This window comes from Notolabrus celidotus, chromosome 1 (assembly GCF_009762535.1).
Source record: "Notolabrus celidotus isolate fNotCel1 chromosome 1, fNotCel1.pri, whole genome shotgun sequence".
Lineage (NCBI taxonomy): Eukaryota > Metazoa > Chordata > Actinopteri > Labriformes > Labridae > Notolabrus > Notolabrus celidotus.
The window spans coordinates 3,433,196-3,461,195 of NC_048272.1; the positions used below are offsets into that span (position 1 = coordinate 3,433,196).

Sequence of the window (28,000 nt, forward strand, 5' to 3'; positions counted from 1 at the left end):
AAGCCGACATCACTGCAGAGATTGTCACAATAAAGCTGTATAACACATGTGGAGAAACAGTGAAGCTCTTTCAGAACACAGTCAAGTAAATACAACATGTAACGATCCTGAAAAACATGTTTGTAGTATTTTTCTTGTTAATGGCAGTGTATTGTTTTGTACACTTACAGCCTTAATATCTACAAATGATGTCACATTAATATAAGAGAGTTTTTGTTGCAGAAATAAGTCAAACATAAGACCCACTGCATGCTGCAATGCAACACATTCTGCTTATAACCCCTGTCCCAGTTTAAAGACTGCATAAAGACATGACAGTGTGTCAGATATCCAGCTCTACCTAAATGAATTATTCTGCTGCTCCTCAATTCTGATTGAATTGGGGTGCTGATCATTGACCCTGCTCTAAACCGTACACACCAGTTTGATCAAATACCAGTAACTCTTCACAAATGTGTGATTTCTCAAAGGTTTGACACCCAAGATTCTTAGTGTAACATTTAGCTTTACCCTCACTTTTGATTGGCACATAACTCACTGACAGCCCTTTTTTACAAACACTACTGCTAAAATTAGGTCCCCTCTGTCTTCTTGGCTGATGCAGGTACCCCAGATTACACTTTCATCCAGACTTCATCAGTGTGATGTTTTGATGTGCTAGTACTGAAAGTCTAAAAATAGTTCAGATTTCTGCAGCTAGAGTCTGAACTTCCTTTTTTTTTTTAAACTCGATTATAGGACTAACCTGTAAATCTGTCTCCCCCATTCATTTGAATGGGGGAGACAGATTTTTTGACCTATACTGCAGCCAGCCACCAGGGGGCAGACACACTGCTGAAAGCTTCACCACCAGCAGAGCCGGATGCACCCCTGGTTTTAACACGTGTGTTATAAACAAGCGGCAACCTCCGGTCTCAAACGATGAAGCCCATGTGGAAGTGTTATAAACTGCAATACATCGAGAATCCACTTGAGGCTGGCTGCAGAAACACCGGAAACCACATAGACATGAATGGGAAAAAGACGATCTTTGCAGCATTAATTAACATGTTTACAGCCTGGTTCAAAAAACAGCTTGGCTCTTCGTAGCTAATTTCTCTAGCAGCACACATTGTACGGGGGTGAATTTTTTTCTAACGTGGCAGTTCAGAAGATATTAAGATTACAAGTTTTGCCCAAATAAGGACATGACAGACTTGACTCCCGGTCGTGAACACATAGCTATTGGATAGGAGGCTCAAACTCCGCCTCTTTACGTCACACTCTGCCTGGTCTGCCGCATTTCCAATATGGCTGCTGCCGTCGATTTGCTTCAGAACAGCGCTCAGGAACAGATGGGTGATGTCACGGATACTACATCCATATTTTATACAGTCTATTGTTATACATCAAAGTGCATAAGATACTTTTAATAATAGAAAGTATCAGTATCTATGTCAGCGATTCTGGCCCTGTATTACTTGGTATCAGATCGAAACCAAAATTTGTGGTATTGCACACCCCTACCATAAATCCCATCTCTACTATGACCCATCAAGATTCAAAGATTCAAAGGTTTTTATTGTCAATTTTCACTGTATATACGAGACATACAGGAAAAACGAGATGCTGTTTCTCTCTTCCAGCTTTTAAATATCTAAAAGTTAAATATAAAATACAATAAAATATAATAAAATACAGTTTTATAAAGTTTTATAAATCAACATATCTGCTGTAATGTATTATACTGTATATTATTTTTAGATTATTTTATGCAAGACTGAATAAATCCAGAAATGCATTCTGACAGCACATCAATAAAGCAGGCTTTTCCTGTCTCCTTCACTGCTGGTGTTTCCCTTCTTCTGTAACAGCCCAGTCATCTTCTTACTGGTGTGTGAGTGGGTGCTCAGCTCCTGTACTGGGAGGCTTCTCCACTAAGCAACAGTTAATAGGTTGCACGCGCTGTGGTGCTGGTGGTAGCATAGCAACAACTGCTAAAGGAGCTCGAGCCTGAAAAGAAATCCCACGCTGTGGTGGTCTGGGCTTCCTTTCAAAGACTCCCAACTTATTCTGTCCCCCCCTCCACCCCACACCAGCCACTTTCACCGCGACCCGGATGCTTCTGACGCCATTTTATTTCTTTTATAATGTGGTTTGGGTCTCCGCCGCTGTCAGGGCTGCTTCAAATTAAATATTCACACATGAAGACTGTGAAGAACTTTTATCAGAGCTACTTATCTGCTTTAATATGAGGAGTGGCGCCCCCTTTGGTTAAATGCTTATTAAAAAAATGACAATTCCCTTAAGTGGAAAAAATGCTGTGACGTTTTTAACCTCTGTGGATAATAAATAATAAACATACATGGCGACAAATGTACAGTAAGTAGGTTTTAAACGCGACTACAGCAACCTGTAAATACACCAGGAGATGGATTAATGTTAGCTATCATCTCACACACCTTCACGGCCACTGTTTACAGTAAATTCACACCTCTTTTAACCTTAGTTAGAAACAGATTTAAGGCCTGATAATAGGTGATCGATCCGGCTGGGCTTTAGCTATCGTGACCAGAGGGAGTACACAGACTGATGCTGCAAGGGCTTCATTTGAAACATTTGAGCAAAATCAATCACCACTCCTGTTTAGAATCAATTAATCAGACAACCACTGACACAGACGGTAAGATGCATTCATCTCGCTATTCGAGATATTCAGATAACGAAAGGATAGACTCGTTTTCTACACTCAGTACCAAGCGCTATCCCTCTGAAGGCGGTGAATGTTTTTCAGTCATCCAGCCAGTCCCTGTCTGCTCCTCCATTGCAGTCATGATGCAGCCCTGTCTCTCGGCAGCTGTACACACAGTGTCCCGGCTGGCTCTACTTTCAAAATGTGGCAATAAAGGAGATTTCTGAAGGCTACTTATCGAGCTGCTCATTGTTACTTACCCTGTGACTGGGCCATCGATGATGCTCTCAGTCAGTATCCCCCTCTCTCTCTCTCCCTCTCTCTCTCTCTCTCTCTCTCCCTCTCCAGTCAAATAGTTTTTTGGAAAGGATCGAGACACGATTCCACGCCTTGTGGGCGGGACACAGTGTAAATGTCACAGCCTGCCAATAAGGTAGGCCCCTTCATCTCTGTCATTTGTTCTCACTCAAGCTGACATCTCCTTAAAAATTCAGGCTGGTAATGTAGCTAGGGTGAGACATTACTGTCACTGTGTGTGCTTGACTTATGTCAGGGCAGCAATTGATTAGACCAGGGGCGTCAAACTCTCAACTCTCAACTGAACTTTATTTATAAAGCACCTTTCTAACAGCAACATGTCTCCATCTTTTTATTTACAGTCTATGGTCTCCACATTTAGCTCCAAAAATGTAGAGTGAATTTTTAAAAGTCACTTTTTTTTTATCACATTTAGAGGAATATTTGTGAGCTTCTTCACATTTAATTTTGTTGTGAAAAATATATTAAGTTAAAAATTGTTAAATCCAAATGCTAAATCTAAATCTAAATGTTAAATCTAAATATTAAATATACATGTTAAATATAAATCTAAATGTTAAATATAAATCTAAATGTTAGATTTAAATCTAAATGTTAAATATAAATATAAATATTAAATATAAATCTAAATGTTAAATATAAATATAGATGCTAAATTTAATTGTTAAATATACATTTTCAAATGTTGCTCTGCGATCCTAAATATTTAGCTGATGTATTTAGATATAAAATTTAACATTTAGATTTAGATTTAGCATTTAGATTTATATTTAACATTTAGATTTGTTAAATCTAAATGTAAAATCTAAATATTAAATCTAAATGTTAAATATAAATATAAATGTTAAATATAAATGTTAAATATAAATCTAAATATTAAATCTAAATGTTAAATATAAATATTAAATACAAATCTAAATGTTTAATATAAATCTAAATGTTAAATATAAATATAGATGCTAAATATAAATGTTAAATATACATTTTCAAATGTTGCTCTGCGATCCTAAAAATTTAGCTGATATATCTAGATATAACATTTAACATTTAGATTTATATTTAGCATTTAGATTTAGATTTAACATTTAGATTTGTTAAATCCAAATGCTAAATCTAAATCTAAATGTAAAATCTAAATATTAAATATAAATGTTAAATATAAATCTAAATGTTAAATATAAATCTAAATGTTAAATATAAATATAAATGCTAAATATAAATGTTAAATATACATTTTCAAATGTTGCTCTGCGATCCTAAATATTTAGCTGATATATTTCCAGCATGAACACTTTGCTTGCTGGACAGTGTTGTATGCAGGGGCGTAGTGCTAGTGTTAGTAGTTAGTGGATCATCTTATAGTGCTCTAAAAAGTCTTTATGAATCTCAACCGGATTATGCAAACAGCAAGTCATTTTTCATTTTGCAAAGTCCGGCCCCGTTCCGCGGGCCGGATTGGAACCTCTGGCGGGCCGGTTTTGGACTGCGGGCCTCATGTTTGACACCCCTGGATTAGACCTTTTAAAAGAGGCATTTTAAGCATAGTCATCACTACATAAAAACATTCTTAAAATAAAATAAAATATCAGTGTACATTGTGTCCATGGAATATTCACTGAGGAACACATTTTTAGCAAACTAAATACATTTCCACTTGTTTTTCCAGGGTGCTTTGTACCATTCAAGCCAAAACCAAGAAGAAACAGAAATTATCAGTGTAAAATGCCAAATCTAAATAAATGTCTTATATCATGTGGCAAATCATGGCATTTTTTAATTCTGGTTAACATATTCTGAGCTGCTAAAGTTTAAAAATAATGCATCGTGGTTGTTTGGTTTGGTAGGCTCATGGTGCAGAATGTTTTAGCTGCATTATCCAAAAATAATGTCAAATGTAAATCATAAAAACCTCTCTGATTTGCACCTTTACTGTGACCCAGTCATAAGCTATAAGAAGCTTCTGCACTCTTCTTCATTCTGTGTATGTTTGTTTAAATAACCTGGTGCAATTTTATCTGTGAAATAACATACCTATCTATTTATCAGATAGAAGTGTACATAGTGTTTATACATCTGTAATAGTTGTCATTTTATTTTATTCTATTCTATTTTACATTTGTCATTGCTAGTATTATTGTTGTTCTTATATTTTTTTAACTATGTTAGTACATTGTTGTATTCCCCTGTCCCGTGTTGTAAGCTGCTGTAACAAAAGGATTTCCCCCAATGGGGGACCAATAAAGCATATTTATATAATAATCATTTTTCACATCTTAAATTAAAAAGCCTTTCTTTTAACCCGCCCAGTTTCTCACTTTAACTCCACTTTGTTAGAAATTCTTCCAATTCAAGACAGGACACCCTTACTTTTTATATTTAACAAACAATTAATTAACAATTAAACTTTGAATGTCTGTAGAGCTTCCACATTAAATATGATATATCAACATGGTGTTTCCATTCACGTGGGTTCGTTGTGACTTGATACCTTATTCAGCATGCATGTATTGCTCGTTCATTCACAGGAACAAAATAACTGCACTGTTGTAAATATTATGAATCATCTATCATGCAAATATAAAAAATCATCACAGTATTGGCCACCAACATTTCGACTATCTCCAAAACATTTTTAGGGTGTGTGGGCAAATCTTTTTTTACCCAAATCAATCATTTCCTCTTATGTTTGTGTAACCACTGAAGAAAACCCTACTGTAACTATTATTACTATGCTGTGAATCAACTTTCTCTGCAACAGAACGGGGTCCACAGCTCAAACAGCATGAGGGATAGTGGATAACCTTTAGTCGATGCTGCAGAGAAAGGCTTGTTTGTTTGGTTGTTTGTTCTCTTTACCACTATTTGACATTTACATGATTACTGGTGGTATTATGCTAATACATTGCTGGCATTTTCAACCTATCCCACAGTATTATTGGTTAAAATCGTACCCTCCCACCCCACCCCCCCAAAAAACTGCCGTAATCATGTTAAATATGGGCCAAGGAAAAGGTGTAGATTCTGCTCAAGGCAGGCAGCAAGTACAATGCCATTGCATTCACAGCACAATACATTTTATTGAACACAGAAACCATTGTACAGGAAAACATCCACAGCCTCAGCTGAATAGGTAACACTGGCTCACCTCACCAGATGGCTGCTGGTGAAACTCGAAGGGTAAAGCAGAGAACTGCACTCAAATTCACTGGGGGGAAACAGCTTTCAAAATTTGAACAACGGCTAAGTTTTTTTTTAGCTTCATGTTACATCTCATGCATGACATCAAAAATAGTATTTCTGACAATAGTTTGATCAACAAACACAGGCATACCTCATTCTTAAATGTTCGACAGGCACAGACACTGAGCTCAACTGCTGCTCTAGAAAGTTAAAGTTCAGGACTAGATAACATCTGATGTTTTCAAAAATCATCACCTTATGTTAAGATCAATAGAATGCAAGTCAGTCAATAACACACTCTGCATTTTATCCATGAATCAAATGTTTAAGTAATCCCATCAGAACATTCACTGATATAAAGTTATGGATTGTTGGAGAGACACACATGTTGGTAGTTTACAGAGAAAAGGGCTGTTCAAAATTTTGTTTTAGACTTCCATCCACACAAAAAAAAAACTACTGTCATAAATCTTGAGCATTACAGGGAAGCTGAGAGCAACAATAAATCATGACATTATCTTTAATGTGAATGACATGAACACCTCACTGCATCAGAGACATACAGGCACACTGACATTAGCATCAACAGACAGCAATTACAGCTGTTTAAGGTTTGTAACACACCACCACACACGAGCACATGACTGCAGGGATCAGCAACACAAGTGTTCAGGAGTGATCTTTTTTTTTAATATCTTTGTTCTGACTGAGAACACGAGCAGACTCTTCTTTGTGGCTGTGCTTAGACACTTCTTTCAGCAGATAAATCAAGCCTGTTCAGCTAAAAAAAAAATAATGATGATAAAAAGTTGGCAGTAAACTGAAATCTTCTTAGAGGTAGGAAGTGGACATGGAATGAAGTTACCTGGATTTATCCTTCATATGATATAACCGGTGATAGAAAAGCTGTGTATTCATAAATTATGAGGCCCAATGAGAACTTCCTATAGCAGAACAAAACTGTTATTACACTGTAATAACTAACATGAGTCCAGCAGCAGTATTGCACTGGTACACTGCTCTGTGAAAAGTTTATAATGGGCTACCGGTTAATGATAACAGACACCATCCTCAGAGAATCAGACATTCATAATTCACTTTTACAAAGTATATTACACTATAGCTTGAGTGTGTTGCATTGTTTATAAAGTTATTACCAGTACTAATGAGTAAAATATTAAAGGAAATGTGATAAAACCACATCACCTCATGTTATCAGAAACAAAGGCCACAAAGGGAAGTTTGGTTCTGCACAATTTCCACAGTTTTAAACCTTGATAGCTGTTTTGTATTTTGAGATCAACATAGTATTTGAAAAAAACCAAAAAAAACAATTGGATACTGACTACATTCCTACATGTTAAAACAACAAGCTCTTCATGTCACATTTGCATCTACTGTGAACAATCGGAGTACAGCTGCCTTTCATGAGACTGGGGATACATTATGTTGATTCAATAAATCAATAAATATTTGAGAGCTGTGGCCATCTTAAGATCCAGAGAACAATGAGCCTTTTACACAATCTAGATGTAAACAATAGTGTGAAGATATGTGTAGCCTCAAAATAAGCAATGAGCATAACAGATAAGCGAAGACAGTTCACAGAGTATCTTCATATGAGACAAAATTTACAATTACCTGTTGTTTCAGCTGAGGTCACATGCTCACAGGCTACAAACACAACGCAGTGTCTTTCACATGAGGCCATTAATCACTGTTGTATGTTGTTATAAGAGATTGCACATTTGTCAGAATGCCTGGTGCATGATACCACTTCACGAGGAGTGAGCTCAGCCTATCCTGACTATGTGACAGTTGCCAACACAAAATTTCAATTCACACCACATCATCTGGATTCAGAGTCAAAATAATGGAAAAAGGAAAATTGCATAATATTAAAATAAATTCTTGCAAACCCCTACTCAATCAATAGGTGTTGTCCAAAATTGCAACACTGGCTTAAACATGATTGAATGCTTCTAATTTCCTGGGATACTTTAAATTGATAATTTTCAACCCAACCAGATCATTTAGGTGATTATACAGAATTTCAGATGTGAAATGAAAAGCAAGGAATGTCAGAAATGACTCAGCATTAACTGACAAGTCTCACATGTAAAGAAAATCTGAACATGATGTAGAAGATGTCCTGAAAACAATACTTGAACCTTTTCACTGCTGTGGTTCAAGTATGAACAGGCGTCTTGGATTAGTCTTGAGCTGTTGGTAACAACAGCAGTGGGAAAAAAATATCTCTAACAATCAATATGATTTTAACATCTTATCAATTTATCTTAAATACATCCATTCTGAGAAAAAAACTATCTTTTAGGTTAGCATGTGTTTTAATACATGTATATTCATTTATACTACACCGAACGGTTTTACTGCTGGGCTAGTTGCTGATAAATTTAATGAGTGAAGGACTTAAAAATTCTTCTTCTAAGCATCCTGTTACATAATTACCAGTCTTAATATCATCATGTCGCATCAGCAGCAGCTCTCTGCTTAAAAACCCCTTGACTATTTGCACATTTTTTTATTACAAAAAAAAAAACAATATTACACTATAAAAAGTTAATTTAGCCCTAGATGTTCCAAACTTAATTGTTCCCTTTCAATTATACATATCCGCACAGATTGTTAATATCACAGTGGGTATGTTCATGTAATGTAACAAAACACTTTGTGACTACAGTGAGGAAAAAATTAAAAATACAAAAATAATACCACTTACTTTTTCAAAAACTAAATGTGCAAAAGGTCCAGGGGCGGAGTAACATCTATCTGATTGAACCTTAAAAATATTGTTATTAGTGTTCGGCCAATCATAATGTTTTTTTATTTACAGAGTTAGATTTTCTTTCTCATGCATCATTTAGTATGTGGTGACACCATGATACAGTATGAACACTGGCTTATTCTCCAACAAGAATAATATATAAGAGGAGACCAGGCTGCACGTTATGACCATATCTACAATGATTCATCTTTTGTGATGAAGGGAACTTACAATAAAACACATGTCAGGTCACTAGTCATACATTTGAAGAATATCAATTTAACAGTGGGTTCACTTTCGCCCTGGGCTTTGTTATTTCTTGGGTTTTTAATAAATCTATTTCGAATGGATCAACAGGAACTGAGATGACGCAGCTCTATCCCTGAAAGTACCAGTGAGATGAAGAGAGAACGAGTGGTGATGAAGGGGGAAAGGCCAGAGTGGGGAACAGGTGAGGAGATGTATGGTCGGGGGATTACTACCAGTCTGCATTGTCCCAGGATTCCTCAGCAGGTTTTGTGGGACTCTTCTTTGTCTTACCATCTGCATTCTCCCAGTTGTTGTCCCAGGCCTCCCAGCTCTCCCCTGTGCTGTTTTTATTGTTGGATGCTGCTTCAGAGCCCCAATTGTCCCAACTGTCAGAGCTCTTCTTTGCAGAATTATCTGCGATGGTCCAGCTGTCACTGCTGGGGGATTTCTTGGCCTTTAAGGAGGTGTTGCTGCCAAAAGTTTCCCAGAAGTCCTTTCCAGCAGGTTGGTTAGAACTGCTCTGATATCCCTCAGTGGCATCCATGTTTTGGTAGCTCTCTCCAGTAGATCTGAGCACAGAGAAATCAGTCAGAACCATTTGAACAGTTAAAGCAGGTATGTCCAAAGTACGGCCCGGCAGCCAATCACGGCCCAAGGTCCATTTATTTATGGCCCCAAGCTTCTATCTTAAAACGTGTTATTTATAGCACAGAAATGTATCACATTCTGAATCATCTGTACATTTGCAGTTTCTTTCAAGTGCACAAACAAAACTAAAGTAAATCCAGAAACGTCTCAAAAAAGCTTCATATGGACTACTTGTATAAAGCCAAAGCACTGGGAATTCTGCAAGACGGCAATAAAGAAGAAACACAAGAACTCTTAAAGTTGACAGGTTTTCAAATTAATGTTTTTATCATGATGTGAAAATGTTCTTGATGAACACTAAAAGTTCAGAGGACACAAAAGAGGACACAAGACAAGATCAAAATTATGAAATTGTGCAGAAAAGGCAAAATTTGGTGCATAAAAATAGTTCAGAACGCAGGAAAATAATTATTTTGTTATAAGATGTTGTCTGCTGGTCAGAAAAGTCTTCAAAACAACATGAAAAAGAAGTGTGATGAAATCCAGATTGTGATCCTGCCATAGAAAAATAATGCGACAATATTTTCCCCACATTGCCCGACCCTACTGAGGAATACCTAGTTACTGATTTATTGAGAAAAAAAAAGTGAAAAAATGTTATTAATTAGAGATTTCATATCTAACTCTTATGATTACTAAGTCTCAGTAGGAGCCACTGGCCCTGAGGTATTCGGACAAAGTCAAATGTGGCCCTCTTTGAAAAAATTTGGACACAACTGAGTTAAGGGTTTATAAAATTAAGTCATCTTGTGCAAAGGATTTGACAAGAAGGAGATTCAAATTGTATGATACTGTTTTTATTATTACCCATCTTCCGCCTTTCCAGTGAAGAGAGTTGTCAGTTTTGCTCCGGCTCCCTGAACCTAAAAATCAGACATCAGTTTAGCTGAGTGGAATGTAGTTGTACATTGAAGCATTATAAAAACATGCAGTGAAAACTAATAAATACATTAGTTAATAAGAAAACTACATCTAAAAGTAACATTTAAGATGTAAGAAATAACTGAAAAAAATCGAATACAATTAACAACATGAATAAGTAATGCAATATCAAAAGGTTTTATTTTGAGCAACAGTAACAGAGGCAGTTAGAATAAAACTGCTCTCAAATATGTGTTTTCTAACACTTTACATCAGACAGGCTATCAATTAATACTCACCACCAAGTTAAAAATGGCAGCAAGGAAAATGAGAGATCACAATAAATTAGTATTGTTTACATTTATTATCAGAGCAAAACCAGTCTCCCTGAAGGTAACAATGCAGCCTATGCAGCTTTACAAGCTTAAGAGACTCTTGTATGACCAGAGAAGTCTTTGATCACTCAGCTGCTGTTCCTGCCTCAGGAGACTGGTTTTACTCCTGTACAGCGTGGCAGAGGTCTGCCCATCCTACCTTGTTTGCAAGCCCAGACATGCCGATGGCCATTTCATCTAGCAATTTGCCATCTTTCACCTGGATGGGCCAAATCATTATTAAAAACTAATAGAGACAATGTCCTTCCACATACTTTGAACATTACATATAATGAGTGGTAGTTTTGATTTGAATTTGTGGGAGAAGCGATTTGTGTTTTGTTAAAGGTGACATATCATGCAAAATTGACTTTTTAATGGTTCTCTACCTGAAATATGTGTCCCTGGCATGTCTACAAACCCCCCCCGAGAATGAAAAAAATCCATTCTGCCCCTGTTCTGATTTCTACACCTTTCTGTAAATGTGTGTGAAACGAGCCGTTTCAGACTTCCGTGTTTTTGTTACGTAACAACAATATCGGTCTGTCACGGAGTCAGAGCTCGGAGCTTGTTCAGCCCATAGACTGTATAAAATACAACTCAACTCCCCCTCCGTTTTTCATTCCCTGCACAAATGTGTGCTAACAAGGAGCTTAGGAGGGAGGCATGCCAGTTGTAGGCTGTCTTAATAAACACAAAGGTTGGTGTTACTCCCCAGGCCTGCAGATTTGAAGATCTAGTGGATGATTTTTATTTATCATGGATAAGTGCTAGCGCTAATTAGCATAGCTACATAGCTACATGTCGTAGCTGCAGCTGTGTACAAAGACACACGTCTACATACTGGCAAATCAAACAACAAGTAACACAGAATCTGTGACCAATCCTTCAGAAAAGGTCCCGCTGCCTTTCTAGCAGAGGTCGGTTTTACTCCCCACGTCTGCAGATTTGAAGATCTAGTGGATGATTTTTATTTGTCATGGATAAGTGCTAGCGCTAATTAGCATAGCCACATAGCTACATGTTCATAGCTGTAGCTGTGTACCAAGACACACGTCGACATACTGACAAATAAAACAACAAGAAACACTAAATCTGTGACCAATCGTTCAGAAAGATCCTGCTGCCTTTCTGGTAGAAGTCGGTTTTACTCCCCACGTCTGCAGATTTGAAGATCTAGTGGATGATTTTTATTTATCATGGATAAGTGCTAGCGCTAGTTAGCATAGCCACATAGCTACATGCTCGTAGCTGTGTACCAAGACACACCTCGACATACTGATAAATGAAACAACAAGAAACACTAAATCTGTGACCAATCCTTCAGAAAGGTCCTGCTACAGGCGCCTCTCCGTCAGGATCAGATTCTGGATCAGATTCAGAGGGTTGAAGTAATGCGATCTATGAGCAGCCGTGTATATTCAGCCAACATGTAAACATTAGATCAACGTGCTGAAGAGCCAAGGAACATCCACTTCCTGAGGGGGTGTGGTCAGAGAGAAAACAGAGTGTTCTGAGGAGGACTGAAGAAGAGGGATTTTCAGGCAGACCAAAATCTGATTTCAAAGTGTTTTTTTGAGCATAAACTTTAAAGACATGTTTTGGGGACCTCTTAGACCAATATATATTGATGAAAAAAGCATGATATGTCACCTTTAAGGTTGCTGATAATCAACATGGCAGAAGATTTAGTCTGAGCCAAACAACAGGTTAATCACCAAGAGGAAAAAGAGCTCCAACGTGATTCAGTTGAAGATATTTTGCAAGAAGGTAAGAGCATTGTTACAGAAGCACATACTGCATCTGAAATTACACATGCCAACTTTACATGAGACGACAAAAAGCTTAGTTTAGAAGCAGTTTGAGCAAACTGGGATTTTCACTCCCTTCAGTTAAGTCTACAGAGTAAGGTGACAAAGGTTTCAAAAGATTTTGATTTTTGCAGATTGTCATGTTCTCTTAGCCAGGAACTGTTGTGTGGAAGCATATGTGTAAATAGTCGCTGTGACTTAGGATATAGAAATATAGTTCAGGTCATAAACCTTGCATGAGCATACGAACCGTCCATAAAAACCATGTGGTTGATTAGAAACCAAAGCTTGTAGTTTGATCTTGCCCTGGATCAGTAAGGTTGACTTAATTATTTAATGTATTGGTACTGAATGTGTAATGCAGATTGAACATGCAACACAAAGAAGGCCCGAGCAACAACTCACATCTAACCTCCACTTTAAGTTTAACTTACATTTTATTAATGTGTTATTACACATTTAATAAATTATGCATGTGGTGAGGCTGACAGGATATCCTAACAAAGGCTTTGGAGCTTAAAATATCCCCCTAGCCTTGTCCAGAAACTGAGCAGTAAGTTAACACTGACTCACACCTGATCCCAAATAAACAGTTCACAGCTGTGTGATCCTGACAAATCCCACGGCTGAGTCACTGACTGGGAGAAGACCAAAGCTCTGAATTTTGTTCCGTTCTGCTTCAAACACAGCTTCTGTCGTTTAATGTAAGCTGGCATAAAGCAGATAAACTGGCACAGACGAGCAGTGAAGAAAATAGCACATTCACATCTGAAGCTGTTATTTTGTTTCTAAAGCGCTCTATTCCACCACCAAATCGACAACTTCAAACATCAATGTTACCTTTTCTTGGGTGGGTTTGATAACATTCTCATTTAATGTCTGTCCTAACTCTGTGGCCTAGTTGGAAGTCAGAAGGGAGAATTCACTTGAATGAAACACAGTTTAACATTCACAGTAGAGCAAGACACTGAGCTGCTTGTTCTGCAGTCGCATGAGGTGGCTGATCATTCCCGTTCACCATGACACTGAGCGAGCACTAGAGGGTGTGATGGTTCAACAAACTAGCAGTGTACAATATATCAATGCAATCCCTTTGTCAAATGCTGCATAATGTATCTATGATTTCCCCCAAGGATTTAACCAAGAAGTATGCTTGAATTTTAACTTTTTTGCAAACCATAACACCTTTAGAGCTCTGCTATTAGTCTACATACAACTGTCATGCATGAATGGATAACCCAGTATTCTCATATCACAGCATATTTACAAACTATCTTTCACAGGTTATCCAGAAACTCAAAGAACATGTATAAAAACAAACACAATGCCTTATGTTAACACATCCAAGCAGAAGCGTGTAAATTCACCATTTTGCCTTAAAACTGTGTGGAGAAAAACAGAAAACTGACAAGCTGAATAAAAATAAGAAAATGAATCATATGCATAAAAAAAAATAACAATACATGATGCATAAAAAAGCGCCATGCATCTATTATCTGCTTTACCGGTTCTGGGGGTGCTTTATAGCCCTTTAACTACATCCACAGAAGGCAAAGAGATATTAAAGTAGTGACATAATTATTACAGCTTGAATGTTTTCATTTCAGAGATATATACTGTATATATGTATAAGTAAAATGGTACACACTGTGCAAACATTCTCTTAATTGACTTAATTAAGAGATAGTACTCATAGCTAAAGATAGAACAGAAGAGGTTAAGGCAAATGCATCCTCACACCAAAAAACCTCCTAAGTAGTGCTGGTAGTGCAAGTTGCCGATGACTATCTTACCTTTAAAGTCGCCTGGTTAGCCAGTTTAGTTGTCTGAATGAGAGACAAATTTAAAAAATAATAATTGAATGGCAACAAATGTTATTATTTTTGGGAGGAAATTCTGAGTCAAGCATGCTGCTGAACAATTATGAAACATAAATCCATGCATATAGACACTTACATTATCTTTAGCAATTGAAGCAAACTTGCTAGCTCCAACTGTAAAACTACTCCAACCCTGCAGAAAAAGAAGAAAAACTGTCACATGAATGGAAAAGTGCAGATTAATGTACAAAGCAGAAATGAAAGGTAATTAAAGAAACCTACTGAATAAATTGAAGACATGGCATTGTTCATGAAGTCATCCTCCTTCTTCTCTGGAGTTACTGTGTTGCCAAATCCAACGTACCGGTTCTCTTGGTTTCCACTATAACCCCCTCCACTGAAAACATGTTAAAGGTGACATATCATGCAAAATGGACTTTTTAATGGTTCTCTACCTGAAATATGTGTCCCTGGCATGTCTACAAACCCCCCGAGAATGAAAAAAATCCATTCTGCCCCTGTTCTGATTTCTTCACCTTTCTGGAAATGTGTGTGAAACGAGCCGTTTCAGACTTCCGTGTTTTTGTTACGTAACAACAATATCCGGTCTGTCACGGAGTCAGAGCGTGGAGCTTGTTCAGCCCATAGACTGTATAAAATAATACTGAATCCCCCCTACGTTTTTCATTACCTGCACAAATGTGTGCTAACAAGGAGCTTAGGAGGGAGGCATGCAAGTTGTAGGCTGTCTTAATAAACACAAAGGTCGGTTTTACTCCCCACGTCTGCAGATTTGAAGATCTAGTGGATGATTTTTATTTATCATGGATAAGTGCTAGCACTAATTAGCATAGCCACATAGCTACATGTTCATAGCTGTAGCTGTGTACCAAGACACACGTCGACATACTGACAAATGAAACAACAAGAAACACTAAATCTGTGACCAATCCTTCAGAAAGGTCCTGCTACAGGCGCCTCTCCGTCAGGATCAGATTCTGGGTCAGATTCAGAGGGTTGAAGTAACGTGATTGCTGAGCAGCCGTGTATATTCAGCCAACATGTAAACATTAGATCAACGTGCTGGACAGCCGAGGCACATCCACTTCCTGAGGGGGTGTGGTCAGAGAGAAAACAGAGTGTTCTGAGGAGGACTGAAGAAGAGGGATTTTCAGGCATGCCAAAATCTGATTTCAAAGTGTTTTTTTGAGCATAAACTTTAAAGACATGTTTTGGGGACCTCTTAGACCAATATATATTGATGAAAAAAGTGTGATATGTCACCTTTAAAACAAAATATCACTGAATAGATACTGAGAAAATAATCAAACCGAAGAGTGGCTCCATGTTTCAGTAAAGGATGTTTACAAGGTGTAAGGCTCTTACCTCTGATATGAGTTAACATCATCGCTCAGCCAGTCTTCAAAAGCTTTATCACCAGATTTCACTGAGTTCTGTCCGGGTCCACTAGAGCTTTGAGACAAAACATGAATCACTGCTTTAACACCTGTCATGCTGATTCATTGAGATGGAGTGAGTTCAAAAAATCTCTTTGGCTTTTACCGGTGAGAGGATGAAAGGCCAATCTTAGGTTGAGGAGATGTCCAGTTTCTGGCAGAGGATGTCTCAATGGACCACTCCTTACCCTCAGCAACAGTTGCCACCTGTTACATACAGAGATTTGGTCAATAAGACAGAAATCTGACAGGTGTCCTAGTGTAAGCTAGACAATACTGCAAATGGCTTTCATTTTCTAGATATTAATTTAGAATGATTAGAAACTGAACTTTTATCTCTATTTATAGTTTCAACTTTAAAAAACAGACATTCTGTGCATGACACCTTGTCTCGAAAGAGTGCAGCAGCTTTGCTGTTGTATTTCTCCTGCAGGTTCCAGCTGGGATCGTAATCATCTTGGAGTTCAAGAAACTGACGGAATATTCCATTTCCTCCCACTTTCATCTTCTCGAGCTCAATATCTTTCCACTTGTCCATGGAGACGGATCGCACAAAACTAGAGACAGAACAGAAGAAGTATAAAAGCATTGTTTATGTAACATAAATCATGCAGCCACCAATGTCATCACGAAAGCCTGACACCATAAAACATCACATTCTTTATACCTGAGATGGACTCCCAGGCCCCTGTGCTTGCCAGAGCACTCAAGACAAATCCAGATCCCATAGGTCACACTGACCCACTGAGGATTGAAAGCTCCACACTCAAAACACAGCTGAAAAAGAACAAAAGGCACAAATGTTCAATTAAAACCACAAAGACAAAATACAGTCTTAAAAAACATAAAATCCTTGACTTGTTTTTCTTCAAGTATTTCATTAAATCAATAAACTAATACTACATTTACTTGTTTATATGGCGAGTTTATTTTTAGGTTGGGAGCCATTATATCTGTCCGACAGTTATTGCCAAAAATTCAGGCCAACAAAATGTCCACTGGCAGTGAATCTCACAGCTAAAATGACTCCAACGGTTTCTCTGAACATGGATGAAAGCAGGGATCTCTTGTGAAAGTAGGAAGGTGCTACATAACAAGCCTCCCAAACACCTGCTACTTGCTTCGTGAGTTTTCAGGTTCCAGTGAGCTGACACTTCTTTGACTAAATGAAAGTAGACCTCACGAATATTTTTGCAATTAAGACTTACATTGTTCTCCTCTTGGGTTCTCACTTCCTTCAGAACTCGTCTGGTCCTTGGACTCGCCATGATGACCCACACTGAAAAACTGTAACAGAAAACCACCATTAGTACAACATTCAGTCATCCACGTATTAAATTACTGACATAAGGCTCATCGAGAATGTTCAAAAGGGGGATTCATACTCCTAAATTCAATGTGTGATACTGAGCTTCATCTTGAAGGACTGGCCAGATGGGGCTGCCTGCAGCGTCTGCAGACATTTATTGTTAATTTTTTAAAACAACCTTGTATGCTCAGGAATTGGCTGAAACCAATTACTTTAAAATGCCATTTAACAGCCCGGTTAACCAGCTCAGCTTACTAATGGGTCTATCTTCATTTAATTACATGACTATTTTGGTACAAATATTTACCCATTATGTGGCAATCTGACCTCTGAAATGTTTCTGCTGAACAGAAAATCTGCTAGTGCTTGGCAGTGGTTCATTTTGGATACTGTTTTATTCTACACTGCTCAAAAAAATAAAGGGAACACTTAAAAATTACAATGGAACTCCAAATCAATCATACTTCAGGGATATTAACCTGTCCAGTCAGGAAGCAACACTGATTGTGAATCCATTTCACCTGCTGTTGTTTAAATGGAACAGACAACAGCTGGAAATGAGAGGCAATTAGCAAGACAACCCCTCACGGATGAGAGCAGGTTCACACTGAGCACATGTGACAGAGTCTGGAGACGCCGTGGAGAACGTTCTGCTGCCTGCAACATCCTCCAGCATGACCGGTTTGGCGGTGGGTCAGTGATGGTTTGGGGAGGCATATCCTTGGATGGCCGCACAGACCTCCATGTGCTAGCCAGAGGTACCCTGACTGCCATTAGGTACTGGGATGAGATCCTCAGACCTATTGTAAGACCATATGCAGGTGCAGTGGGTCCTGGGTTTGTCCTGATGCATGACAATGCCTGACCTCATGAGGCTGGAGTGTGTCAGCAGTTCCTCCATGATGAAGGCATTGATGTTATGGACTGGCCTGCCAGTTCCCCAGACCTGAATCCAATAGAGCACCTCTGGGACATCATGTCTCGTTCCATCCACCGACGCCAGGTCCCACCTCAGACTGTCTAGGAGTTGATTGATGCCCTGATCCAGGTCTGGGAGGAGATCCCTCAGGAGAACATCCGTCGTCTCATCAGGAGCATGCCCAGACATTGTAGGGAGTGTATACAGGCACGTGGAGGCCACACACACTACTGAGCCTCATTTTGAATTGTCTTGAGGAATTTCCACAGAAGTTGGATCAGCCTGTGATCTGATTTTCCACTTTGATTTTGAGTATGATTCTGAATCCAGACCTCTATGGGTTAAGGATTTTGATTTCCATTGATCATTTTTATGTTAATATGGTTCTCAACACATTCCACTTTGTAATGAATAAAGATTTTCAACTGGAGTATTTCATTAATCAAGATATAGGATTGGTTGTTTAAGTGTTCCCTTTATTTTTTTGAGCAGTGCATTTTTCTGTTCCATTATATATTCTTGGTGTTCATTTTTTTGTTGTTTCATTTAAAATGTTATTTTGAAACACATTTCTGCAGGCCTACAAACCAGAACTGTCAATACTATACTTAAAGCTGGGGTTGGTAGTCAGATTTAGATACACTTTTTGTTATACTGGTTAAAATGATCTTTATGTCCTGATGGTAATCAATACATACTGTGTTCTTAAAAAAGAGCGAAGAAAAGCTGCTATCTACAGCCAGAGTAAACCTGGGAAAACACCAACCAATCAGCCTTTTTTGGGTGCCAAAATTTGCGCATACATTTCCCCGGCGTTCACTCCCCGTCTCCTGCCTCTGCTTCCCCTGACTCTACTGACTGCCCCTCTCGCTCGTCCTCGGGCCTGTCCCCTCTGACCCGATGAGGTGCTTTGCTCAGGACTGTAGTCCGGATCGGAGTCTAAAAAGCTCTCACCACGGGGGCTCTGACAAGCAAAAGAATTAATGACATTTACTAAGTCTTATAGAAAATGTAGATGTACTGTAGCGTCCGTCCGGACGCTGTAGGGATGACGAGCCGATTCATGAACACGTTGATCTTTAATAACCGGTCACTGTCGGCCATGATCATGACAACCAACAAAGCAACAATCAATGTTTGAATGAATGAAGAACTTCTCCTCTTGTCTCTCCTCTCTCGGCTCACACACTCTACACCTCTCCTGATGCCTTCACTGACTGTCAACACTGTAGGAATTAAGAACATCTACACTGAACATGTTTAACAAACAGTAGAGCTGTTACAGTATTATATGTAATATAACTTTTCTCCTGATATCGTGTCACCAGTACAACTGGATAATGCTAGCATGACAGTTGTGAGTACTAACAGCAGCCATGTTTGTTTGTGTTTTTAACTTTCACTATGATAATGTTTTGGTGAGGACCGGTTTTGAATCAGTCACCATCATATGGTCGCAAGTCAGCAGCGCTCGTGCATGTGAGCGGGGGGGGGGGCGTCGTTTTTGAGGAGCTCTGAGGGAGGAGGGGAGGGGTTAGACGGAGTCCTGAGGAAATGCTACATTCAAATTCATGCTAGTTTTCCGAGACTGCCAACCCCAGCTTTAAGACAATGTGTAAAAGTTATTTGGCTTCTTATAAAATAAGATACATTTTATGTGTTGCGTTTGTTTCCTCAGCAGAAAAAGTTCCATAACCTAGACCTTGAAACCATAAACCGAAATGTATGTGTACCGTTACACCTTTAACTGTGATTGAATAAAATCCATATTTCCACAAACAGCTCAAATTCTCATTGGACTATCTCTTCATGGGTCCACTCTGATCCAGGCTGAAGTAGAAGTGGGGCATCTCCAATATTAACAGGGTTCAGTTTTAATTAGCTTCAGTCTCTACAGAGGCTAGAAGGCAGTAAGAGATACTGTTCAGATGATCCAAGAGAAACCTGGACCTGCTCTAAGACAGCAGGCTGCATGGGATGAGCTGTGACAGGTGTATGAAAGCAGCATGCTGATCCAAGTGGAAAAAAAAATGCAGTAATGATCTTCCAAGAATAATACAGGCAGTCAGCAAAATATTCATCTGTCTGCCAGTTAATGTGAAAAATCCAACAAACGGTCTTTAACTTGTTTCCCAAAAATCTATCTTTGATCAGCAAATCATCAGCTGTGAGTGGAATCAGTGAATGTGGGGCTTTTAGATCATCTGTGTTATGATCATTAAGCCTCCTCCTTCATGACTGAACTGATGATTTGATATTGTTGATTTATTTTCCTGGTTGAATTATCAATTATCAGCTTAAAAGGTTTATACATTTCAGATTAGAGCTGTTTACCCCAAACTTTTTACAACTTCATAACAATAAAATTTCAAAGATGCCTATTCTGTTGTCATAACTAATGCAACTGTGACAAAAGAGCAGGTCAGAGACCTCTAACCAATGGTAAATGGACTTGTACAGCGCTTTTCTAGTCTTTCTGACTACTCAAAGCGCTTTTTTACACTACTCGTCACATTCACCCATTCATACTCACTCACTCACTGATGGCAGAGGCCGCTATTCAGTGAGGGACCATCAGTGTTAGCTAATCTCATTCGTTCACATTCACACACCTCTGAACAACAGACAGAGCAATTCAGGGTTCAGTGTCTTGCTCAAGGACACTTCGGCATGTGAGGAGCTGGGATCGAACCGCCAACCTTCCGATTGATAGACGACCGACTCTACAAAAAAACGAGTGTAGTCTGGACAGCTAATCTCTCTATCGGCACACACTGTACAGGGGGTGAATTTTTTTCTAACAGGCGGTTCAGAAGATATTAAGATTACGAGTTTTTGCCCAAATAAGGACATGACTGACTTGACTCCCGGTCTGGAACACATAGCTGTTGGCTAGGAGGCTCAAACTCCGCCTCTTTACTTCACACTCTGCCTGATTGAGTTCCACATTTCCAATATGGCCGCCGCCGTCGATTGGCTTCAAAACAGCGCTCAGGAACAGATGGGTGACGTCAAGGATACTACGTCCATTATTTATACAGTCTATGGTTACAACTGTCCCCGGTCTCCCTATTAATAATTGGCATAATGATTTATTTCGGTGTTTCGGTTTTCAACCTTGGTTTCCTCATTTTTCAGTTTCGGCAAAGAATTTTTATTTCGGTGCATCCCTACGGTGGCCCTGAGAGCTCACAGCACTGCAACTTAAGAAAACATGCAAAAAGACAAAACACAAGCAAATTGAGAAAACATCTTCATCAATTTGACAACACATGAGCAGCATTTAGAAAACGCGCTGCAAAGACCACAACACAACAGAAGTGTTTCCACAGGACACTTGAAAGTGACGCACACCTCCGGACACGCGTGTTGTTGATGCAGATTTTGAGTCACAGTGCTATTAAGGTTCTCTTACCGTCAGTGGTGTTGGAAAATGAGAAAAAAAAAGTAAGTGTTTTTGATTTATTTTAACATTGTGATCGCATGATTCAGCCTATTGCAATGATCTGCTGTTAAACTACAAGCATGTGCTGTTATGTGTGCATCACTTTTAAGTGTCCTCTGGAAACACTTCTGTTCTGTTGTGGTCTTTGCATCATGTTTTTCTAATGTGTTGTGTTTTTGGTCTTTGCAGCGTGTTTTTCTAATGTGCTGTGTTGTGGTCTTTGCAGCGTGTTTTTCTAATGTGTTGTGTTGTCGTCTTTGCAGCATTTTTTTCTAATGTGTTGTGTTGTGGTCTTTGCAGTGTGTTTTTCTAATGTGTTGTGTTGTGGTCTTTGCAGCATTTTTTTCTAATGTGTTGTGTTTTTGGTCTTTGCAGCGTGTTTTTCTAATGTGCTGTGTTGTGGTCTTTTCAGCGTGTTTTTCTAATGCATGTGTTGTGGTCTTTGCAGTGTGTTTTTCCAATGTGTTGTGTTGTGGTCTTTTCAGCGTGTTTTTCTAATGCATGTGTTGTGGTCTTTGCAGTGTGTTTTTCCAATGTGTTGTGTTCTGGTCTTTACAGCACGTTATTCTAATGTGTTGTGTTGTGGTCTTTTCAGCGTTTTTTTCTAATGTGTTGTGTTGTGGTCTTTGCAGTGTGTTTTTCTAATGTGTTGTGTTGTGGTCTGTGCAGCGCGTGTTTTTCTAATGTGTTGTGTTGTGGTCTTTGCAGCATGTTTTTCTAATGTGTTGTGTTGTGGTCTTTGCAGCATTTTTTTCTAATGTGTTGTGTTTTTGGTCTTTGCAGTGTGTTTTTCTAATGTGTTGTGTTTTTGGTCTTTGCAGCGTGTGTTTCCAATGTGTTGTGTTGTGGTCTTTGCAGCGTGTTTTTCTAAATGTGTTGTGTTGTGGTCTTTGCAGCGTGTTTTTCTAATGTGCTGTGTTGTGGTCTTTGCAGTGTGTTTTTCTAATGTGTTGTGTTGTGGTCTTTGCAGCGTGTTTTTCTAATGTGCTGTGTTGTGGTCTTTGCAGCGTGTTTTTCTAATGTGCTGTGTTGTGGTCTTTGCAGTGTGTTTTTCTAATGTGTTGTGTTGTGGTCTTTGCAGCATGTTTTTCTAATGTGTTGTGTTGTGGTCTTTGCAGCGTGTTTTTCTAATGTGTTGTGTTGTGGTCTTTGCTGCGTGTGTTTTTCTAATGTGTTGTGTTGTGGTCTTTGCATCATGTTTTTCTCATGTGTTGTGTTGTGGTCTTTGCATCATGTTTTTCTAATGTGTTGTGTTGTGGTCTTTGCATCATGTTTTTCTAATGTGTTGTGTTGTGGTCTTTGCATCATGTTTTTCTAATGTGTTGTGTTGTGGTCTTTGCTGCGCGTTTTCTAAATGTGTTGCATTGTGTTCTTTGCAGCATGTGTTCGTCAAATTGATGAAGATGTTTTCTTAATTTGCTTGTGTTTTGTCTTTTTGCATGTGTTTTCTTAAAGGCCCTGTGAGGAGTTTTGAACCGGATGAGAAACAGACTAAAAATGATACTGATGTCTCTTTTTGACCTTCAATAGCAAACAAGACCACCAGCAGCAACACTGGCACCTTCTCTGTTGTCATTTTTAATGCCTGAAACCGCCCTGAGGAGGTAGGTTTCAGACCAGATGATGGACATCTCGCTTTCAGAAACAGCCTTTATTTGACTGTTTTCATGGAAAATAATCACATTGCCTGATAAAGTTGACTGTTAAAAGACAACAGGATGATGTTTTTGTTGAAAACACTACTTTTGCATGTATAGGACAAGCGATAAGAGGCATCGCTTTGTCCACAAGGGGGCGCCAGAATCGATACAAAACAAAAGTTCCTCAAAGCAGCTTTAAGTTGCAGTGCTGTGAGCTCTCAGGGCCACCGTACATCCCTAATAATAAGTCCTTCTCACAATTTCAAAAGGGCCATGGACAAATTCAACTTGCCTGCCTATATCTGACCGGTGGTCCATAACCCAAAAGCGTTTAATTTGTTATGATACTATGATGATCCATTTTCCATCTGTCAGTATAGGAGCAGTCTGTTGACACTTAGGTTTCCCCATCCACATCAATGTACCAGTACAATATACAGCACACAGTAACCTCTGTGTCTCTGTGAGTCCTCAGTATAGTGTGATGTTATCATTGAGAGGCCATCGTCACAGACCCATACACAGACAGTTCTGCAATGAAACTGTCACTCAGCTGCTAAGTTTGAGTTCATCCTTCAGACCAGGGGCCTGTTGCATGAAAGTAGGATTAAGATATCCGGGATAAATGACTGAGCCGAGTTCACCCAATCCAAAACAAGAGCGTCCAGGCTCAGTCGGTTGCACAAAGACCAAGCCAGGATGAGCAGACACGGATTCATCAAGCCAGGGGAAACCAATCCTGGCTAAGTGCGCGTACGCGGCTTCCTTAAATAGACCCCAGTTATCGATCGCAGATTCACTCTTTGTTGTGAAAATTGTTGTGGAATCGATGCAGATGTGTTTGAAATTGTGTAAATGTAACTTCATCAGACTGTATAACTCTCTGATTTAATTTCCCCTTGGGAGAAATAGAGTTTCTCCTATCTTATCCTGCAAGTGTGTGTGTGTATATATATATATATATGTATATACTTACAGGACAAGATAGAAACTTTCTTTATATATGTGTGTGTGTGTGTGTGTGTGTGTGTGTGTGTGTGTGTGTGTGTGTGTGTGTGTGTGTGTGTGTGTGTGTGTGTGTGTGTGTGTGTGTGTGTGGCTTAAACATGACTGGGCCAAAAAGAACTTGGCAGCAAGTAAAAGTCAAATACATGAACATCTTGCAGAATGGTAAGTGCCCCCCAGACTAATACTTACACAAGTGTACATTGTACCCAGAAGGTGCCTGCTCACACAAATTATGTACTGTTTTAGCCGTCAAAAAGAGAGGCCAAATATAAAGAACGGGTGGTGGGTCACCTCCCACCGCCCTCACCCCAGCCGAAGACATGGCCTTATCACAAAATAAAGGCAGGCCAGTTTTGGAGGGGATCCTTGGGGGGACAGAAACAAATGCATGTCCCTCCCAAGAGGCTAACCGCTTCATACAAGGTACCTTCTTCCATCTTTACATGTGATGTAAGCACATTCATATCTAATCCATTTGGACTATCTGACTTTGGTTTGCCTTGCAGTTTCTGGCAGCACTATCTCCTTGCTGGAGCCACCAATGCCAGATGATGATGATGATGATGATAATGATCCAGTGAGTACACTGTAGGCCTGCCGTGTTCCCTGATGACGACAGTGGTCGGCTGGTCAGGGACCAATATGTGTTGAATTACTTTAGTTAACATGCTTTAAATTTCAGTTATATATGGCCTGCAGTGGCAGAGACATATATATATATTCAAATTTGAATTAATTTGACCTCTTATAATTGCACTGTATATTGTGTATACAAGCTTGTAGGGAGGCTACTGCATGTATTAATTTGTCTGTTAATTTGTTGTGTATGGATTTGGCCTGCATTTATTTCAGTGTGCAGACATTATATACAGACTGATTGTGTATGCATTATTTTGTTGTATGCTTTTGATTCCATGCTTTCTATCTTGTAGAGTCACTGTGTGGCTTCAGTTTTGAAAGGAGCTGATGGTTTACCTGCTTTTATATATCCTTATTCAATAAAGGAAGATCATGTCACTCTCTGTGTATTTATATGGGATGTGTATTTTATATATCGCGTGTGGGGAAACTAAATTATCTAATTGCAATTAGCAACATCTAAAATCATCATTTATCTACAATGATTAAAAATCAATGATCGCAAATGTTTAAATAATGACTGTGGGTCTAGTTGAATGTGATAATGTGTAGTGGACAGCAGAATAACTATTAGTTTCCATTTGTGGTGACTGCTGACTGAGATAAGGGATGAGATTAAATAGATCCTGGAACTAGTGCTGTGCGATATTACGATATAAATCGTAGTGCAATATAAAAACGTCCACCGTACGATATAACCCTCTGTCATTTATATCGTTATTTTGATGTGTAAGGTATTGGTCTAGCTCTGTTGCTTCACTGACATTGTATGAACGATGATGAATGCAGGTTAATGTAAGCTGCAGCACCGCTACTACTTTGCGGTAGCATTTTTACGTCACTCACAACTACTAGTTTACGGCACTGATAGAGCATGGATGTAACAACATGGCAGAAGCGGAGAGCTTAGCGGAAAACAAAGTGGAAACAGAACCGAAAGAGGAGTTGGTGCCGAAAAGAGGGAACCGCAATTCCATGGTTTGGCTTTGGTTTGGTTTTAAAAAGTCGGACACCGACCAGAAAACGGTAATCTGCAAAACATGTCGCCAACAAGTGGTTACGACCGACTCGGACACATCTAATCTTTTCTACCACTTAAAGACGCGACACGAAGAACAGTACAGAGACAGCGTGAAGCTGCGACAAAGCACTAACGTGACATCAAAACCACTTGTTAAATGTTGGCATACTTGAATGGTACTTCAAGCACTTTATGTTATTGTTATTGTATTTATTTTAATTCTTTGCACTTAAGTGCATTCCTTTAAAACTGGTTGTACTACCAGATATTTTGAATGGTACTTGTCCACTGGATATTTGTGTTTTATTTTAATTTGTCTTTTATACATTTTATTATGTTTTTATACATAAAATATGTGTTTCATAAATAAATTGAAAAATATGAGAGAAAACTGCCATTCATTTCATGTAATTTTAAGGAAAAATACTATATCGGGATATATATCGTTATCAGGATATAAAATCACCTATATCGGGATATAAAATTTTGTCCATATCGCACAGCACTACCTGGAACTTAGCCTGGTCTGGAGCAGGCTAGCTCCAAAGACTAAATCTCCATGGTAACTAATGTCATAAAATATCCTGCTTCCTCCTATCCTACTTTCATGCAACCGGATCACGGATAAGTTGAGCCAGGATAAGCAACATATCCCGGCTTAATCCCTTATCCTAGTTTCATGCAACAGACGCCAGGAATGTAGTCTGTGTCTGTTTACATTTTTCATCAAGAGCAAAGTTGCTTCCTGGTTAATCAGATCTATCATCTGGTTTCGTCATGAAGGCCTATGTAATTATATACTTGTTCAGTAAAAATCACATAACAGCATTAAATGTCTGCTAATGCACAACGGGTACTGTCTCTGAATAATACTGAATCAGAAATAACAAAACCACCTCTGTTTTTTTTCACAGAAATGCAGTCGTGTCAAGGCTCATCGACTCCAAACACCAGAGCTGTCAGACTACATTTGACAGTCCACTTTTAAACTTTCAAGGTGACGTCCTGGTGTTTATCGTCATATGACTATCTACATAGGACCCCCCCAAGATGACAACTCACCAAATTATTATATTTACTTAATGAAAAGATTAAGAATCAAGCGTTTCATGGCAATGCTAACAATGCTAGCTGTAGAAGGAGCGAACTGATCCGTTACCTGTCTGTGATTGATGAAAACGAAGACGCTGTTTTCAGAGGGTCTGCAGGCTCCACCGGTGTCTCTACGGAGGTTTCTCTTTAGTGAAAGAGGCTCAGTAAATGTGTTTACTTTGACAGACTTTTAAAGGCCGAGAAAAAGGGTATTAAAGCGAGCACTGCTGATGTTACACACCGGTAGCCATGTTGCTGTTTGCATACGTTGGCAGTGCAAAGCATCATGGGAGTTGGTATTCCTCTTTCTCGTCATACTGCACGCCTACAATTTTTTTTTAATGGCTCTTCCCCTTTATACAACCTTTGCTCTTCCCATATAATCTTCTATAATATTTCCTGTCAGCCATATGCATACGGAAGAGGATTAGGGCCACTGGGAAAAAATAAAATAAAGGTCAATTTTTTAAAAATTATTATTATTATGGGGAAAAAAAGTCAGAATTCTCACTTTAATTTTAGAATTATAACTTTAATCTCAGAATTCTGACTTTTTAATCAGAATTCTGACTTTAATCTAAAAAAAAAAAAAAAAAATCTGAATTCTGACTGTAATCTGAGAATTCTGACTTTAATCTCAGGATTCTGACTTTAAACAGAATTCTGACTTTTTAAATCAGAATTCTGACAACTCGGAATTCTGACTTTAATCTCAGAATTCTCACTTTAATCTCAGAATTCTGACTTTTTAAT

General features: G+C 38.7%; 2 protein-coding genes across 9 annotated transcripts in view; both read right to left on the minus strand.

Annotated features, from left to right (window-relative positions):
* The window catches only part of elmo2 (engulfment and cell motility 2), a 34,046-nt gene extending 31,001 nt beyond the window's left edge, over positions 1-3,045 (minus strand). For all 6 annotated transcript variants that reach the window (XM_034682380.1, XM_034682370.1, XM_034682350.1 and 3 more), the window contains exon 1: positions 2,932-3,045. The gene's annotated coding sequence lies outside the window, so the exon portion shown is untranslated. The remainder of the gene's footprint in view (positions 1-2,931) is intronic.
* Positions 3,046-6,041: 2,996 nt separating this feature from the next.
* On the minus strand, positions 6,042-27,575 carry arfgap1 (ADP-ribosylation factor GTPase activating protein 1). 3 transcript variants are annotated; one of them, XM_034683346.1, is made up of 13 exons: positions 27,315-27,575; positions 17,383-17,461; positions 16,842-16,951; positions 16,560-16,731; positions 16,281-16,381; positions 16,104-16,190; positions 15,000-15,114; positions 14,854-14,910; positions 14,691-14,723; positions 13,738-13,794; positions 11,247-11,306; positions 10,659-10,714; positions 6,042-9,772 (listed from the first exon to the last, which is right to left on the minus strand). In XM_034683346.1, exons 2-13 carry the CDS (start codon positions 17,440-17,442, stop codon positions 9,433-9,435), a joined length of 1,248 nt encoding a protein of 415 aa, XP_034539237.1. In that variant the 5' UTR covers positions 17,443-17,461; positions 27,315-27,575; the 3' UTR covers positions 6,042-9,432. The 3 variants fall into 3 exon arrangements, with proteins under 3 accessions (XP_034539237.1, XP_034539245.1, XP_034539255.1); XM_034683354.1 differs by lacking the exon at positions 13,738-13,794 and having other exon boundaries at positions 27,315-27,537; XM_034683364.1 differs by lacking the exons at positions 11,247-11,306; positions 13,738-13,794 and having other exon boundaries at positions 27,315-27,538.
* Positions 27,576-28,000: the final 425 nt, after the last annotated feature.

Excerpts from the sequence above, each read along its gene's own strand:
- arfgap1 (XM_034683346.1), bottom strand. The coding sequence starts at position 17,442 with ATGGCGAGTCCAAGGACCAGACGAGTTCTGAAGGAAGTGAGAACCCAA. Across the intron at positions 16,952-17,382 it reads GAACCCAAGAGGAGAACAAT|CTGTGTTTTGAGTGTGGAGC; the intron begins GTAAGTCTTAAT and ends GTTCTTTTTCAG. Across the intron at positions 16,732-16,841 it reads GGCCTGGGAGTCCATCTCAG|TTTTGTGCGATCCGTCTCCA; the intron begins GTATAAAGAATG and ends TTCTGTCTCTAG.